This window comes from Tamandua tetradactyla, chromosome 11 (assembly GCF_023851605.1).
Source record: "Tamandua tetradactyla isolate mTamTet1 chromosome 11, mTamTet1.pri, whole genome shotgun sequence".
Lineage (NCBI taxonomy): Eukaryota > Metazoa > Chordata > Mammalia > Pilosa > Myrmecophagidae > Tamandua > Tamandua tetradactyla.
The window spans coordinates 39,144,026-39,160,156 of NC_135337.1; the positions used below are offsets into that span (position 1 = coordinate 39,144,026).

Consider the following 16,131-nt stretch of genomic DNA (forward strand, 5'->3'; position numbering starts at 1 on the left):
AAAAATAAATAACAAAATTCAAAATAAAAAGCTTGGTTATTTGGAATTCAGCCTGAGCACCAGCTATCCCCTGCTTGTTTGGCCAGAATTATTTTTTTAATGTTTTTTTTCCAAAATTACGTGTGATTATATCTTTAACATAATTTGGGTGGTGATAGTATGTTATTATTGTCAATGGTGGCCTATAAGTATTGTTAAATTACTACTAACAGAATCTTGCTTATAGAATATCCTCTGGAATCATTCAGGTATATGATATAGTTAATTAGTCTAAGTATAAATTTGTTCTTTCTTTCTTTTCTCTTTTACTAATGACATCCACAGGGTGAAAAGGGACAAATGGGACCCACAGGAGAAGTTGGAAGCCCAGGTGCGCCTGGACAAATCGGAGAAAGTGGTCCTAAGGGTGCCAGAGGAACTAGAGGTTCTGTGGTTAGTATTTTGATTTGTTACCAGAACTTAGTCACTGCGGATGGAAAAGAAATGTATTTATATCCTTAAAGCTTCATCCCTTGATTAACTTTACAGAGAAGGCAATAGTTCTATTGAAAATAATCTACCTCCTTGGGATGTGGTGAATTGTAAGCATTCCACAGTACCTAAATGGCTTAGTGGTTTCTGGACGTGAGAAAGGAATGGGGAAAAAAAGCTAAAATTGGAAATGAAATATGAAATGAGGTTTAAAAAATCAGATTGTAACTCCTAACCTAAGTAGGAAAGTTTATATGCTAGCACTTAAAATCAGGATTTAATCTCTGTATAAAACTATGTTGTCATGGTTAACAAATTGTTTTAGAAGTTGCTTACTTGAAAATGGGTTTTCTTTATATCATGGGACTCCACGTAGTGTATCTAGAGATTTATTTTTTCTAATCTGCTATAATAAATCTCTATAAAATCTAATTTTATCTTTAATCTTTTGCATGAAGTTTGCATGATGTTGGAAACAAGTGCAGCATGGTATTTCTGAAGCAATAAAAGCAAAATGATTTGATTTTCCAGTTTAGTCTTCTGTTTCATAAACTTATTAAAAATGCACGCATATTTCCTAATCTCCATAATATCACAAGTGCTAGACTTTTCATCAGGGCCTGTTGCTGAGCATCGCTTAGTCCATCTGTAGTTTCGGGAAGGTTTGTATCAGGCTTATTTTTAGTATACCATTCCTTACTGTCATCTCTTTATTCTAGACCTTTCTTACTTTCTTTTATTTGAATTACTAATAATTCTGTCTTTGACTTATGTGTTTAAAAATATTATGTAATGTGATTGATCTTTTAATAAATATAGGAATATTCTAAAAAATATTGCCTTCAAAGTAGTCCCCTATTTTGGATTTTCTTTATAAATGAATGTTCATTTATAAATTTCGACACGTATTCCTAAACTACCTTTCCAAGGAGTTTCACCAAGTTTACATTCCCAATACCAACACTTGATATTAATCCTTTTGATGTTTTCCCATCTAATAAATGAAAAAAAATGTATCTCACTTTTGTATCTATTAAATTTCTTTTATTACAACTAAGTAATTTGTATTATTTTGTCTGGAAGCTGCCTATTCATAATCCACAACTGTCTATTCAGTTGTTGTCCTTTTCTTATTTATTTGCAGTAACTCCTTATACTTTAAAAATATTTATACATTTTTGTTAAATCTGTTGCAAAAGAGAGTACAAATATTTTACCTTTCTGTCATTTAACTTTTAATTTGTCTTTTACACAGGTAAACTTGTTAGACCTTTTTTTTTTTTTTACAGTTTCTGAGTATTAGTTATTTCTTAGAAATGCCTTCCCCATATCAAATATATATAAATATTCTTCCAGATTCTTTTTTATTACTTTTATTGTTTTACTTTTACCTTAATGATTTAAGTCATATGGAGTTTTGTTTTATTTTGTTTGGATATGATAGATATAAGAGAGCTATTTTTTTTAATTGATAACCACTTATCTCAATACCACTTATTGAACAATCTATTTCCCACTTTTCTGAGATGCTACCCTTGCCATAAAATAAACTCTCAAATAAACAGTGTTCAATTTCTATTCTTTCTATTTTCTCCTATCAATTTGTTAGCCTCTTGGATCAATACCAGCAATTTTAATTATTAGAGGTTTACAACATTTTTTAGATTGATATCTTTTGAGTATTTAGAGAAAATATTCCATAATATTTTTTTTCAAAAAAGGCCAACTTTACCATGATTTCCTCCTCATGTGAACATTGAAGTCAACTTATCACATTCCATTGATAGTAAATCCTTCTACAAAGAAATGTGTGTTTTATTTACTTATATCTTCTTTTATAGCCTTCAATAAAATTTTATTTTTTCGTTCATCTCTTGTCTTGCATATTTCTTTTTAGGTTTATTCTTCATTTTTTAAAATTGATTTTATTCTTATTGTTAATATAATCCTTTTCTATTACATTTTCTTACTGATTATTGCTGCTGTATAAAATCTATTTTAATATTTTGATCTTATTTCTACTTTATTGAATTTAAATGATTCTCTTAGGTTCTTTAGGTAGATAAACTTATTGCCTCCTCTTATTTATTTTCTTGTCTCATTACAAAATCAAACTTGGTACTACATTAAATAGAAGTAATGATAGAGGAATCTTCTTTTGTACCTGTCTTTATTGAAACTTCTCTTGTTTCATTGACAAGTGTTGTTGACATTTTTTTTAAAGCATACCTTTCCTATTAAAAAATTTTTTCTTTATGCTCTTAGGTAAGAGTTTTAATCAAGAATAGATGTCAGATTTTATCAAATGCTTTTGTATCTGTTTAGATAATCCCATGCTCTCACTCCTTTGTTTTGTTAATATAAGAAAATACATAATTGGATTTTCAAAATTTGAACCAACCATGAATTCCTAGGATAAATCCTACTTTGTCATGATTGTATTATTCTTTTAATGCTACTGTAGTCTATTTTCTGTTTTATTTAAGCATTTTAGCTTAGTTAATTTATACTAGGAGTTTTACATCTGTATTTGTAGGCAAAAATGCCCTATATTATTGTGTTGCTGCTTCTTTGAAATGTGTACTCTCCTTATTGGTTTGGGTACAGGAGTTGTGCAAGCCTTACGAAGTGAGTTAATCAATTTACCGTATTTTTCTGTGCTCTGTAACAGTTTGGAAACATAACTATTATCTGCTCTTTAAAGATTTTGATGGAACTTGCTTTAAAATAATCTGAGCCTAATGTCTTTTATTAATAGTAGGTCTTTGACTTTTCAAATTTTCTTTCTTATTTTCTTTCTGCATGCGATGTTACCTGTTTTCCTTTGATTGCTGCTTTAGCTATATTGTATATATTTTTGTTAGTGCTTTCACTCTCATACACATAAATAATTTTCAATTTCAGATTTATTGTCTCCTTAACAAAGTTATTTAAAAGGGTCTTTTTAAAATTTGATTATTTTTGATGTTTATTGCTAAATTCTAATTATGTTGCATTGTATTTAACAAATGTGGACTATATGATTTCTGCTTTGGGAAACTTTATTAAAATTTTCTTGTAGCCTAATACATACATACATACATACATACTCAGCTATTGTTAAAAAATTGTACGTTCTTTTTTGAGAAGTGTAAAGTTCTATATAATTCTGTTACCTGAGTTATTCAAATCATTTTAACTTTCCTACTTTTTTTCTTTGTATGCTACATGGTGAGGATCACATTTCATTATTTTTCTATGTGAATACACCATTATTGCAGCACCATCTATTGAGTTTATTTTGGAAGGTGGGCTGGGGTAGTCCACAGGCTGGGAATTGAACCCATGTCTTCCACATGGCAGGCGATAATTCTACCACTGAATTACCTTGCACCCGTTTGTTTTTCTTTTTTTGATGCCTTGATTTCTGAGAGTGGTTTTTGTGGTCTCCCCCTCATTGTGAACTTATCCTCTGCTTTTGGGGGAATGTGAGTTACATATTTTGAAGATATATTCTTATGTATATTGAGATTCATAACTCATTCTTTATGAATCACATATTTTATATCTTATTGAAGCAGCTCTTATCCATTACCTGACCCACCCTAAAGCTTTAATTTATATTGATTTCAAAGTTTTGAAACTCTCTTGAAACCATTTCTACATCTGCAACAATATTCTTCTTTGTTTTCAGCTCTGCTTTCCAGTCTTAGGTCACACAATTTTGTTCCATTAATGATGTTTACTTGTTTTCCAGTGCTGTTATTAGAAACACATAAATATCATTCTCTTCAGTCATTTTTGGGAGATGGTTCTGGAGAAACATGTGTCATTCGTCCATCTCAATCTAGTATGTACTAGTTTCTTAGAGAGCTTTGGTAACTTTTCTTATGTTTTTGTTTTTTGTTTTTTGTTTTTTTGCATGGGCAGGTACTAGGTTTCTGGCATGGCAGGCGAAAACTCTACCTGCTGAGCCACCATGGCCCGCCCTATGATTTTTTAATTAGTAGTCTGAACTGAATAGTTACATTCTAGTCTGTTCAGATGTGAAGTGGCTAAATCATTATTATGTTTTTAAAATTGATGTCATACAGTTATCATTTCATATTGAAATGTGATCTTAATTAGAGGCATCTATAATTTACTAATGTATGGTTAATAATTGAAAGAAAGACATTTTTAGAGCTGGGACTTTAAAAAGTCATCCGATATAGTGAAGCAGGATGTTCAAATGAGAAATACTTTACATGCAGGATCAACAGACTTAGTTCTAATACCTGGTTAGTCTGATACTTCACAAGTCACATACTTACTCTGTACCTTAATTTCCTTATCTTCTGTTTGTTTTGAGACTCATGTAGGAGAATTGATGTGGAAACTTTTTGGCAATATAAAAAATATAGTACATTTTTAGGATTTTTATTTTTGCTTTTTTCAATTATCCAAGCCATCTTTCCAGTAGGTTAGAGACATTTACTGATTAGCCCTTAATTTATGTGGTTTTCTTGCTTGTAAAATAGTGATAATAACAGTAATCACAGTGCAATTATTATATATAATTTTTCAGCCATTTCTGTTTTAACAGCTTTAACTATATTCATCAAAGCATCTAAAACTATCAGAATATGAAGTTTTCCTTGATCTAATAGTGGCAACATAAAAAACTATGAGTCTTTACTCTCTAATATTTAGTGACACACATCTACCACAAACTTTGACAGATATAAACTACATTTCCAAGAATTCTCTAGAGACCAGTGGATTTTTTGTTTTCCCATTTCAGACTAGTTTAGAATTTCAAGCCATGAAAAATCTAAAGGGAACAACTGAAATAAGAGGAGTTCAAGTTTGATTTAATCAAGTGTACATTTTTCTCTCTTGCTATTATTTACTTATTTTATAGGGACATTTAGGATTGATGGGACCTGATGGAGAGAAAGGAATTCCAGGATATAGGGTAAGTACTTCTAAATGAAACAATGAAACTGTATATTTGCATCAAAATATTTATATTAGAAATAGTATCCCCAAAATACAAATTCACATGAAATCTCCCTGACAAATCTTTCTAACATATTTAGCCATCATCCCCTATAGAATGAATCCTATTTTCAGTTCAGAATAAGACAATATCTAATGGCAAGGGCATGATGATGTTAGATTGTGCATGTACAAATGATATAGGGAATGTCTACTTACTTGCTCTTTACTCTAGGGCCATCAAGGTCGACCAGGATTTTCTGGGTTGCCAGGACCTAAAGGAGAAAAGGTGTGTTTATATACCTTTTTAATCCTACATTAAACATTGAATTCATGAGTTCTTAAAGAATGCATGGAAATATTCTCAAACAATGGAAGAAGCACATTTCAACTTGGGAAATATTGCGAATTCTGAAATTTAAGATGCTAGTGGTTAATTTTTAAATAAATGATTAAAACATTCCACATACTTGTTTTGAGATTTAAGCAAAATAATATATGTAAAAGTGCTTTGCAATCTGTAAAATTCTAAAAAGTAAAATCAGTTATTTATTGAAAATAATTGTGAGACTCAAGATTAAATGATTGATTATAGTACATTTATATTAAAATTTTCTGATGTCTTAGGAATAACCATAATAGTACCCTTGTTTTGTAATATCATTAAAATTCTTACCCCTTGCAAAAATTTCTAAGCTGCTTTTTTTAATAAGCTGCTTTTTATGTAATTAAAACAGATTGGCACTTCCAAGCAGAACTATATATAAATTACAACTGTATATAAAATGTCATATGCTTAGTTTCTCAGGTAGTTTTTCTTTTAAAAAAGATAAAACAAGATTGTATATTTACTAATATATTACAGCATAATAGGCATATTAGAAAATAATGTTTGTAAAGATTGTTTTATTAATTTGGTGTTATTTTATACCTCATTATTTAATTGTAGGGTTACCCTGGAGAGGATAACACAGTCCTAGGACCACCTGGGCCTCGAGGTGAACCAGTAGGTTAATTATTTAATGCTTTAAGATAAATTGCAGTTACTATAATACAGTGACAACACCAATTGCAACTTTTCAAAAAGTTTTCTTAGTTTCATAACATCGGTTTGATAGGAGAGCAGTATTTAAGGTCACAAACATCTAAATGATATGAAAGCCATAGATATGAAAAATATTAATATCCAAGTCAAGATCTTTAGCATAATAAATAGATTCAATACAGTGGCTTCCCTGACTTGTAATGTGTATACATAAAACCTTTTTACAGAGATTATTTTAAAAATTACATACTCTAGACATTTTAAAATAGGTATTTAATCGTCAAATTCAGATTTATTTCTGCAGTATTCAAAAATTTAATCTGTGTATTTTTATTATTTATATATTATTTTTATGCTGTATACAGTTGCCAAAAGAGTCCAGAATCCTTCTAACCAGTTAGTTGAACCAAGAACCTTTAAAGACCACTAAGATATAATCTTTTATTAAACATTTTAAGAGATAATATAACCATGTTTGTTTTTTTTTAAGTAGCTATTCTTGTAACTTTGATTATCTGAGTTAACTATCTCTATGATACAGATTGACCCACGCAATGTCTAGGGGACATATATAAAATAAATGGGAAAATTAAAAATTTTTAGTTCATAGAACTAAGTGTAATTTGGTTTTTCCAAGATTCAGATAGGCCAGGGTTAAAGAATACCACCAGAAATATAATTCATTTATTAAAAATCTAACATAACAGTGGTAATTTTATCTTATAAATATAATGTAATAATAGAGATGGGAACGGAGTGAAAATAGACCAAAAATATCCTCAATAATTTAAGTAGTCAGAGATTAATGTCTTTATATATGTTCAGTAATTTTATCCATCTAAGAATAAGTTAAATCAATAATGCTACATAATAAATTCTGTTATGGTTTTGCTAGCTAATTTCAATTTTAGTATCTGTTTCAGTAGCAGGTACTAGTATGTGATAACAGATGTTTCAAGTACATTGTAGAATAGATCATTTGAATGATTTATTATATAAAAGATTTAATATTAGAAATGTTTAGAAAAAGTAAATTCAAGTTGATTAGGTTAATTTCTGCCTTGAGAATTAAAGTTAATATGTGCAATTTTTATCAGATGCATTAACCTAATTTAATTAAAAATTTTACAGGTTAAAGAATAAACAGAATTTCTGGTAAAAATGGTGAAGAAGGATTAACTATGAGACACTTTTAAAATACCATTTAAGTATCTCATAGTATTAATCTGATTAAGTGGTTTAACAGTTCTTAAATAATTTTCAGTCATTTTAACATTATATAAAAATACATGTTCTTTTGACATCATGTAAAACATACTTTATTCATCTTAAAATTTGTATTTTTAAATTAAACTTCTTTTCTTAAATATTTTCCCTGGCAGAACAGTTATGAAATAATCTTTATAAAATTCAGGGCTTAGCATATTTTGATGCTGTCCTTGATGTCACTATAATGGGTTTTTTGAAATTATTCAGTGGAACTAAATAAATAATCATACATTCGGATTATGCCTTTTCATATTTTTGGTAAAAGAATACACATTAATTTATCATCTGCATTTACAAGTACTTAGATCCAGCTGTGAAGTTGATTTTGTGTGTGTGATCTCTGTAGGGTCCAATAGGGGAACAAGGAGAGAGAGGAGAGCCAGGAGCCGAAGGGTATAAGGTAATAACTTCAAGTTTCACACCTTGTTTCTAAATTTGAATGTGGTTCTGTGGTTCTGGTCAGTTTCAAATGAAAATAAGCATCACTGAGATACTTTGTAGTTTATTATATTTTGGACCTAGAAGAAGCCTAGCTCTTTGTACTTTCTGTTCCTTCTTCCTAGAATCATCTTTCCCATCTCTTCCTCCTGCTGCTTTTTTCGCATCATTGAGATCTCAGCTGAAATGTGACCTCCTGAGAGTAACATTCTGACTGCTCTATCTAAAATAGACATTATCCAGTTTCTATCATAACCGTGTTATCTAAGTTGTCATCACTTTTTAATGTCTTTGTTTCTTTGTTTATTGTCTTTCTTACCCCACCAAAATGTAAAAACTGTGAAAACAGGAATCTTGACTGTCTTTTTCATCATTATAACCCCAACTTCTAGAACAAAAAGTTCCTTGTATATCATAGGAATTCAATAGTTGTCAAATACATGGATGAATGCCATGATACTCTTAAACCCTACATCAGTTTTTATCATCTTCCATTCCTTAGAAGGATTTTATGAGACCAACTTCAACTGCTGAAATTATATTAAACAGTGTTGGAATTTATTGTGTCATTTTTTATAAGCACATTTATATTGAGGATGTTCTGTATTTCTGCCTTATATCTTTTGCCTCTCCATTTACAATGTCAGTTACTAAACAAAATGGTCACCCGTTAACTCACTCTCAGTAATCCCTGTCTTATTACTTTGCTCACAGCGTTCCCTGCCATTGTTTCTTACCTTCACTTACATAAATCCTCTCGTCCTTTATAATCTAACTCAAATCCCTTTTCCCCTGACTCACTCTGACTAACAGCAATCTGCCCCTCTTCTGTAGTCTTACATTTATATCAGTCATTAAACACAAATATTTTCTATTTTTTGTAGGAGGTTTTTTTGCTAATTATATATATATATATTTTTCACATGGACTGGCACCGGGAAGCGAATCCGGGTCTCCGGCATGGCAGGCGAGAATTCCTCCGCTAAGCCACCATCACACCACCCTAATACTTTATTTCTGCATAAGCAGGCACCGGGAATCAGCCCAGGTCTCCAGCATGGCAGGGGAGAACTCTTCCTGCTAAGCCACCATGGCCTGCCTCTCCTGAGTATTTGTTAATATGCAAGTGTCTTACTCTTGCCCCCAGTCTGAATATGATTTTCCTTCTTGTACAGTTTTTAGTTCTGAGCCTTGTACTTAACAGATTTTTAATAATAAATCGATGGGTTAATTGATCCAGTATATCCCTCTATCCTGGTAACTTTCAGCAGTCTTCTCTGAAATGAGGTCTTAGATTAGACACATTGAATGAACAAATTCTTAGGTAGATAGCTGTCATTAATAAATTGATTTTCTCAAGCTAAAGGAATCTGAAAATTTAACTTTCATTTTCCAGAGCCCTCTTTTAGTCAGACATTGAAGATTTCTAAATGTTTGTGAAATTATTATAATGGCCATATTTATATTTTTCTATTTTCAGAGAAGCTTTTTTAAGAATGATAAACATGTTTTGTTTCCAATTTACATAAACTTTTCTTAATCCAAGGAAGTCAATGGATTTATTTGGAATTATTTTTCTTTAGTTTGAGGAGGCCAGCCCAACTACTTCCAGCATAATTTGAGAAATTCTTAAACTTCCTTAGCTATTTCTGTGCACGACTCCAGACATTCTCAGGAAAATTAGATTCTCGCAGTATCTTTCTTTTGGTCTCTAACAGCTACAAAGCATTCGGTAGCTAAATCAGTTTATTTACTAGGAAATGAACAGTTGATTCCTCAGTTGAAAGTAAAGAACCTCTTCACCTGGCTTACAGAAAAAAAAACCTGTCGCCATTATTCTAGGTAGTCAGACATTTGGAAATCCTTCATCAGAGGGAAAGTTTTCCTTGGGCTCACTAATCTGTTTGTCCTTCATCATTCCACCTATTCTCATGAAGTTTGCGGTTGTGGATATTTCATGAACTAGTTTGATCTATATGTTTTCCTATCTTCTGAGGTTTTAAGGCTCATTTTATCATTTGTTGATGGTTCTACTCTAAATGGTCAGCCATCTGGTGCCAGATTACCACACCAGTTTTATCACTTAGGCATCTAAGAGTCATGGAGATCCATATACCTCCCTCCTACACAAGTTTTCCCAAACACAAGTTTGATTTACACAGGGGAACCATGCTTTATTAAGTTCAGTTTTCCTGTTGTAGCCTCAGGTGATACTTTTTTAAAAAAAAAAGAGGAAAAATGAGGGCGTTTTTTATCAGACATTAAAGCATATTATAAAAATATAACATTGTCAACAGAGTGGTACCTGCATGAGAAGATAAAAGTGTAGAATGCACAGAAAGAAACAGATTAAATGCATAGAGAATCAAATACTGTATGTTGACACCAGCTGACCTTATGACTTCTGGATACATAGAACTCAGTACTTTTAAAAATCTTTTCCCAAAAAATCCATTCATGTGAAACAATTAGTAAGTGGTGTAAAATTTACTGAAATTTTCACGGGAGAGAAAACAAAAACAAGTGGATTACGTTTTACTCCCAAATAACTTAAAAATTAATATGCAGTTATGTTCTTCAAAATTTATTTTGGACCACACCATCAGCCTTTAGTTTTTTGTTTGTTTGTTCAGTTTGTTTATTCATTCATCTGTGGTTCTTCTTCTCCCACCCAAGCAGTCAGGTGATATTTTTAAATATTTGTTTTTCTAGAGGGAAATTATACATACTATGACTTCTTTCAAGTACACTGATCATTAGCATTATCACCAAGCTACTTTTTTTGTGTGGCAAACTTCACGTAACATAAAATTTATCATTTTACCCATTTTAAAGTATAGATTTCGTGGCATTTAGTGCATTCACAGTGTTGTACAACCATTGCCACTATGCATTACCCCAAAAGGAGATCCCATTAAGGAGTCATTTCCTATTTCCCCCTCTCCCTGGCCCCTAGCAATCACTAATCTAGATTTGCCTGTTTTGGATAGTTGGTAGAAATGGAATCACACAATATGTGGCCTTTTGTGACTGGCTTCTTTTGCTTAGCTTAAAATTTTCAAGTTCATCCATGTTTCAGTACTTAGTTCATTTTTTGTGGCTGAATAATCATATTCCTCAAGGTTTTAAAAACACTTTTACATTCGCAAATATTCTTAAAATTGTAAATTTATGAGTATCTTGTTGGCGAAAATAATGGAATGGATAATAGCAAATTTTCTTCTATTTGGCTGTGAACTAATTGGGAATTAATTTTTTATTCATCCTTCTCACCGACCTGTGTTCTTAATTCCCCTTTAAAAAAATAAGAATGACAAAAGTAAGTTTCTTCTTCATTATCTTGAATAAATATTCTAGACATCAATATACATGGCACTTTTATGTGTTATGTATGTTAAAATTTCTACAAACTCAGTTTCTACTTATTCAGCCTGTTCAAGGGTCTCTCGTGGGCCAGGAACAGACTAGGTGCTATAGATAAAACACTGGACACCCCAGACACATCCTCCTCATACCCCTCCCCCTTAGAGATCACATATCTAAGACATACAATATAAGATCATTTAATCAGTATAAAAATAGATGCAGTTGCTTATAGCTCTCATCCAGCAAAATATACATCACTAGATCAAAACAATCATTTCAAGTTCAGAAGAGCCAAGGGGCATTTGGGGAAAACTATATTAACCTGTCAACATCTACTTTTAAGGGTATATAAAGAAACATGCAGACATCTAAGATGTAGTCATGCTAAACTTATATGAGACGAAGTCCCAGAAATAGTTTGAGTAAATTATGTTCCAACTCAAACTCCTTTTTACTTTCATTTAGCAAAAGTCATAAAATTTTTGCACACGCTGAAATGACAATAAATTTCTACTTGGGGTTTGATTCCTGGCCCATATACTTTGCCAAAAAACAAACAAACAAGAAATTTCCACTTGGCCTTTGCTCTTTAGCATCAGACATACATACCCAGATACTACTGGACATTATTATAGGCACATCAAACTCAGTATGGCCCAAGCCATAGAATCGTCATCCTCCCCAAATCTGATATTCCTCTTTTTATTTCCGCAATTCAGTGAATGATACCAAGCCAGTAGGACAGTGTTAACATTTAGTAGGTATTCCATATATATTTTTTGCTTAAGAGATTAATCCTATTCCCTCTTTCTCTCCAACACTCCTCTCACCTCTTGTCTCTGGTATTCAATGGGCCACTTCTTTGGGACTCTGGAATATAGCCCCATTGCCTTACTTTAGTTCAGATGCTCACTTTTTGCCTAGATTATTTCAATAGCTTTCTGACAAGTCTCTCTGTCTTCCTCTTAGCCCTCTTAGATCCATTCTTCCCTTGACATGTTCTCTCAAATAACTCTCCATTTGTTTCTCATGCTATTTCCTCTGCCCAGAATGTTTTCCTTTTACTTTATGTCCTGAAACACTATCCTTCAAGAGTCAACTTACCATCACTTCTCTTATAAAATCCTCTCCAAGTCCCCCTCAACTATCCAACTCATACTGCCACTGATAACACCACACAAAATCCATCACTTCCCATGACCTCTCATACATAACTTTATAGTAATGTTTACTACAACGTATTTAATTTTTACCACTGCAGAAAAATGGTATTTGTCTTTGGTGAGATGTGTCAAGTTTTCACAAAGCAAAGAGGGGCCGTTGGCTATTCTGATTATTATGTAAAGGACTCTGTAAAACTACAGGCAAGGATATTGGCAAAGTTGTAATTTGCCATCGTAATTCTGAGTTTTTTAGTTTGCTCATTCCTACTCATTCTCACTTTCATCTTGGAACCCAAGCTTTTCACCAGCCACTTCTCCCCTGGATCCTCTTTAATAAGTGGCCTACAAGTAGTCGTGTTTACTTGAATGCTATATATTAAGCTCCCTCTCTATTAACCTGATTCTGTTATTTGCTGATTCTGCTCATTTTTTATTACTGGAAGTCATGTATGGTGATGATTTTCTCTTTATGGTGGCCATGTGCTATAGAGAAAGCTCTCCAAAGTAACCTTTCTTTCTTGCCAACATTCGCTCCCTTAAACATGATTCATTTCCTTTATCAGGAATTTGAAGTTTAAAACCCACAAGCATTTGCCTCATAGAATGCAAACGTAGAAGGCTCAAATGATTCTGTGAGAATAATTATTGTTAGCCTATGTATGCAATTCCTTCTTCCCCCAGCCCATAAAAAGAAGATGGGCTCAATAACTGTTTTTCTAAGGCATCCTTCTGTGATATTCAAAGAGTAGGAAGAAAGAAGTCTGAAGCGAAAATGACAGTAGGGAAGGGATTACATGCAGAATTCTTCCTGTGTAACTTTCATCTGGCATACATACCCCTGGGTTGTTGCTAGCTTCCTTTTGCCCACTTGTGAAAGGAAACATGTTAAGTCAGCCTTCCTTCTTCGGAAAACTAGTGTGGTGGCAGATTGCTGAATGTCAGAGTATTTGATATTTCTTGGCATTATGTATAGTAATTTGCTCCCAGTCTTCAGTTCAGTAAATCTACCATCAAAATGGCTATGAGCTTAGTTTGTAAAAATGGAGACCATAGTATACTCCCACAATGGGAGTGTGTTGAAAAAGAAATTTGTTCTCAAACTCTTTATTACTTTTTTGACTTGTTGTATTTCTTTCTTAAGGCTGCTGTAACAAATTACCACAAACCAAGTAGCTTAAAACAACAGAAGTTTATTCTCTCACAGTTGTAGAGAGCAAAAGTTCGAAATCAAGGTAACACCAGTTCACACTGCTCCTCTAGAGGCTTTAAGGTAAAATCATCCCTTGCCTCTTCCAGCTTCTTGTAGCTGATGGCATTCTTAGGAGTATGTTGCTCCAATCTCAGCTTCCATCTCCATATGCTCTTCTTCTTGTCTTTGGACCTAGGATCCGTATGGACTTTCCAGGATGCTCTTATATCAAGGTCCTTACTTGATTAGATAGCCAAAGACCCCTTTTCCAAATAAGGTCATATACAGTTTCCAGGTAGGCTATAGACCTATTTGGGGGGGCCACCATTCAGCCCACTACATTGACCACTTACTTGGGAAAAACAAAGCAAAACATGTACATTCTTCGTCATTCATCATAGTATCCAGTAGCTGTTAAGTTCTATCCTGTTTCCAAGAGAGTATCGTGAGTTTTAAATTGAATTTTGCAATATTTTACTAACCTTTTAAGTAATATTGCCCTATTCTCTAAGTCACATTTTTCTATTTATTCTAATAATAGAATTTTTTCTGTTCATAGGGTCAAGCAGGTATACCAGGACTAAGAGGTACCTCTGGACAACAAGGACCCCCAGTAAGTTTTGAAAGCATTCTTTGTAATTCTGGCATTTAAAAAAAAGTTAGTATAACTTATTTGATCCTTGCTTCATATGTAATATCTGTTTTGGTTTCTATTAAAGGGCAAGCCAGGTGACCAGGGAGAACAAGGACTAAAAGGAGAGAGAGGATCTAAAGTAAGTTGAAACCATTTAAGACAATTCAAAGTTAATTGTTAGCTTGAGAAAATAGGGACAGAAAGAGTTGTTATTTATTGTAATTCAAGTGATCATCCATCCCTCTAGACCAGGGATCACTGTAGGCCTCAAAATGGGGTGTTTTTCAATAATTCTGCTAAAACATGATTATGTTTGATTCATATGCTTTGACTAATATCAAAATTTCCCTTTACGAGCACCCTAATGTATACCCTGGCTTTGTGAATATTGCCTAAGATTGTTCCAAACTAATAGTCTCTTCTTGAAGTTTCAAGCAGAAATAGCAATGATCCTTGCAACCAACATTGAAGTATGAAAAATATATCAGACAAATTGCTTTAGTTTTTAGAATAAAAGAAGGATAAGGACAGAAATAGTCATTTGATGTGTGGCACAGACACATAATTAGTTTTAAGATTTTCTTTCTATAAGACAAATCAATTATTTGTCATCAGCAAATTAAGAACTTGTTGGCTTATTGAATTTAGACTTCTTTTTCCCTGTGCATTGATAGATATTGCCTCTAACTTATATAGCTAACATGTCTTTGTCATCTCATGATCAGTTCATGCTACCCTACTTTTCATGGTATTCTTGGTTCAGTGCTACTGATTTTAAATGTAATTCTTAAGAAATGTACTATATTTTAATAATAAAGTAAGTAGGAATAGATAGTAAGTAATGAATATGAGATTACATTTCTTGTAATTTATTAAACATCCTCCACCCATACTTGGATTTCCCATTTGTGGGAGTAATTAATAAATTGGAGTCAATTCAGATATGCTAAGTAGGTGTTCACTCACCTGGAAGTCATTTTGAATAATCTTAATACAGACTCAGTAACTCCCTGTTAGGTTCCTTGATAATGAGAATGAATAAGAATTAATAAATTAATAAGAAATAAGAATATCCCAGTGAAAGCAAGCTTGAACAAGAAAAACTGCAGCAAAGGAAGACAGTTGTCTCATTCACTTAGAATTTCTCCCAAGTTGGAAGAAGTCAAGAAAATTTGGGAACCTAGAACACTGTTACTTCTTTCATTCCGTGCCCTTATATTTGCAAGAATGAAAGTATTCTCCCAAGGCTTGATTCTAAAATTTCTGATCTTTTACAATTAGTGTTTTCATATTTGCAATATTTCCTTTTTCCTTCCTGGTATATCTCAGGAAGAAGACAAGAAATTTCTTGACATTTATTGGGATCTATTAAGATTATGTCAGTGTGGTAAGCAGTTTGGTGGTTCCTCAGGAAGCTAAGTACAGAATTGTCATATGATCCCATGACTAGTTATATATTCAGAGAAACTGAAGCCAAGAACACAAATGGACTTTTGCACACCAATGTTTATATCAGCATTATTCACAATTGCTAAGAGATGGGAACAGCCCAAATGTCCACTAATGACAAGTAGCTAAACATGCTGTGGTATATACA

At 32.5% G+C, this 16,131-nt stretch overlaps 1 protein-coding gene across 1 annotated transcript in view; it reads left to right on the forward strand.

Moving 5' to 3' along the window:
* Positions 1–16,131, forward strand: part of COL24A1 (collagen type XXIV alpha 1 chain) — a 427,584-nt gene that overhangs the window by 319,009 nt on the left and 92,444 nt on the right. The window contains exons 40-46 of the mRNA XM_077119355.1: positions 325–432; positions 5,354–5,407; positions 5,666–5,719; positions 6,380–6,436; positions 8,091–8,144; positions 14,460–14,513; positions 14,620–14,673. Of these exons, the coding sequence (XP_076975470.1) occupies positions 325–432; positions 5,354–5,407; positions 5,666–5,719; positions 6,380–6,436; positions 8,091–8,144; positions 14,460–14,513; positions 14,620–14,673 (435 nt within the window). The remainder of the gene's footprint in view (positions 1–324; positions 433–5,353; positions 5,408–5,665; positions 5,720–6,379; positions 6,437–8,090; positions 8,145–14,459; positions 14,514–14,619; positions 14,674–16,131) is intronic.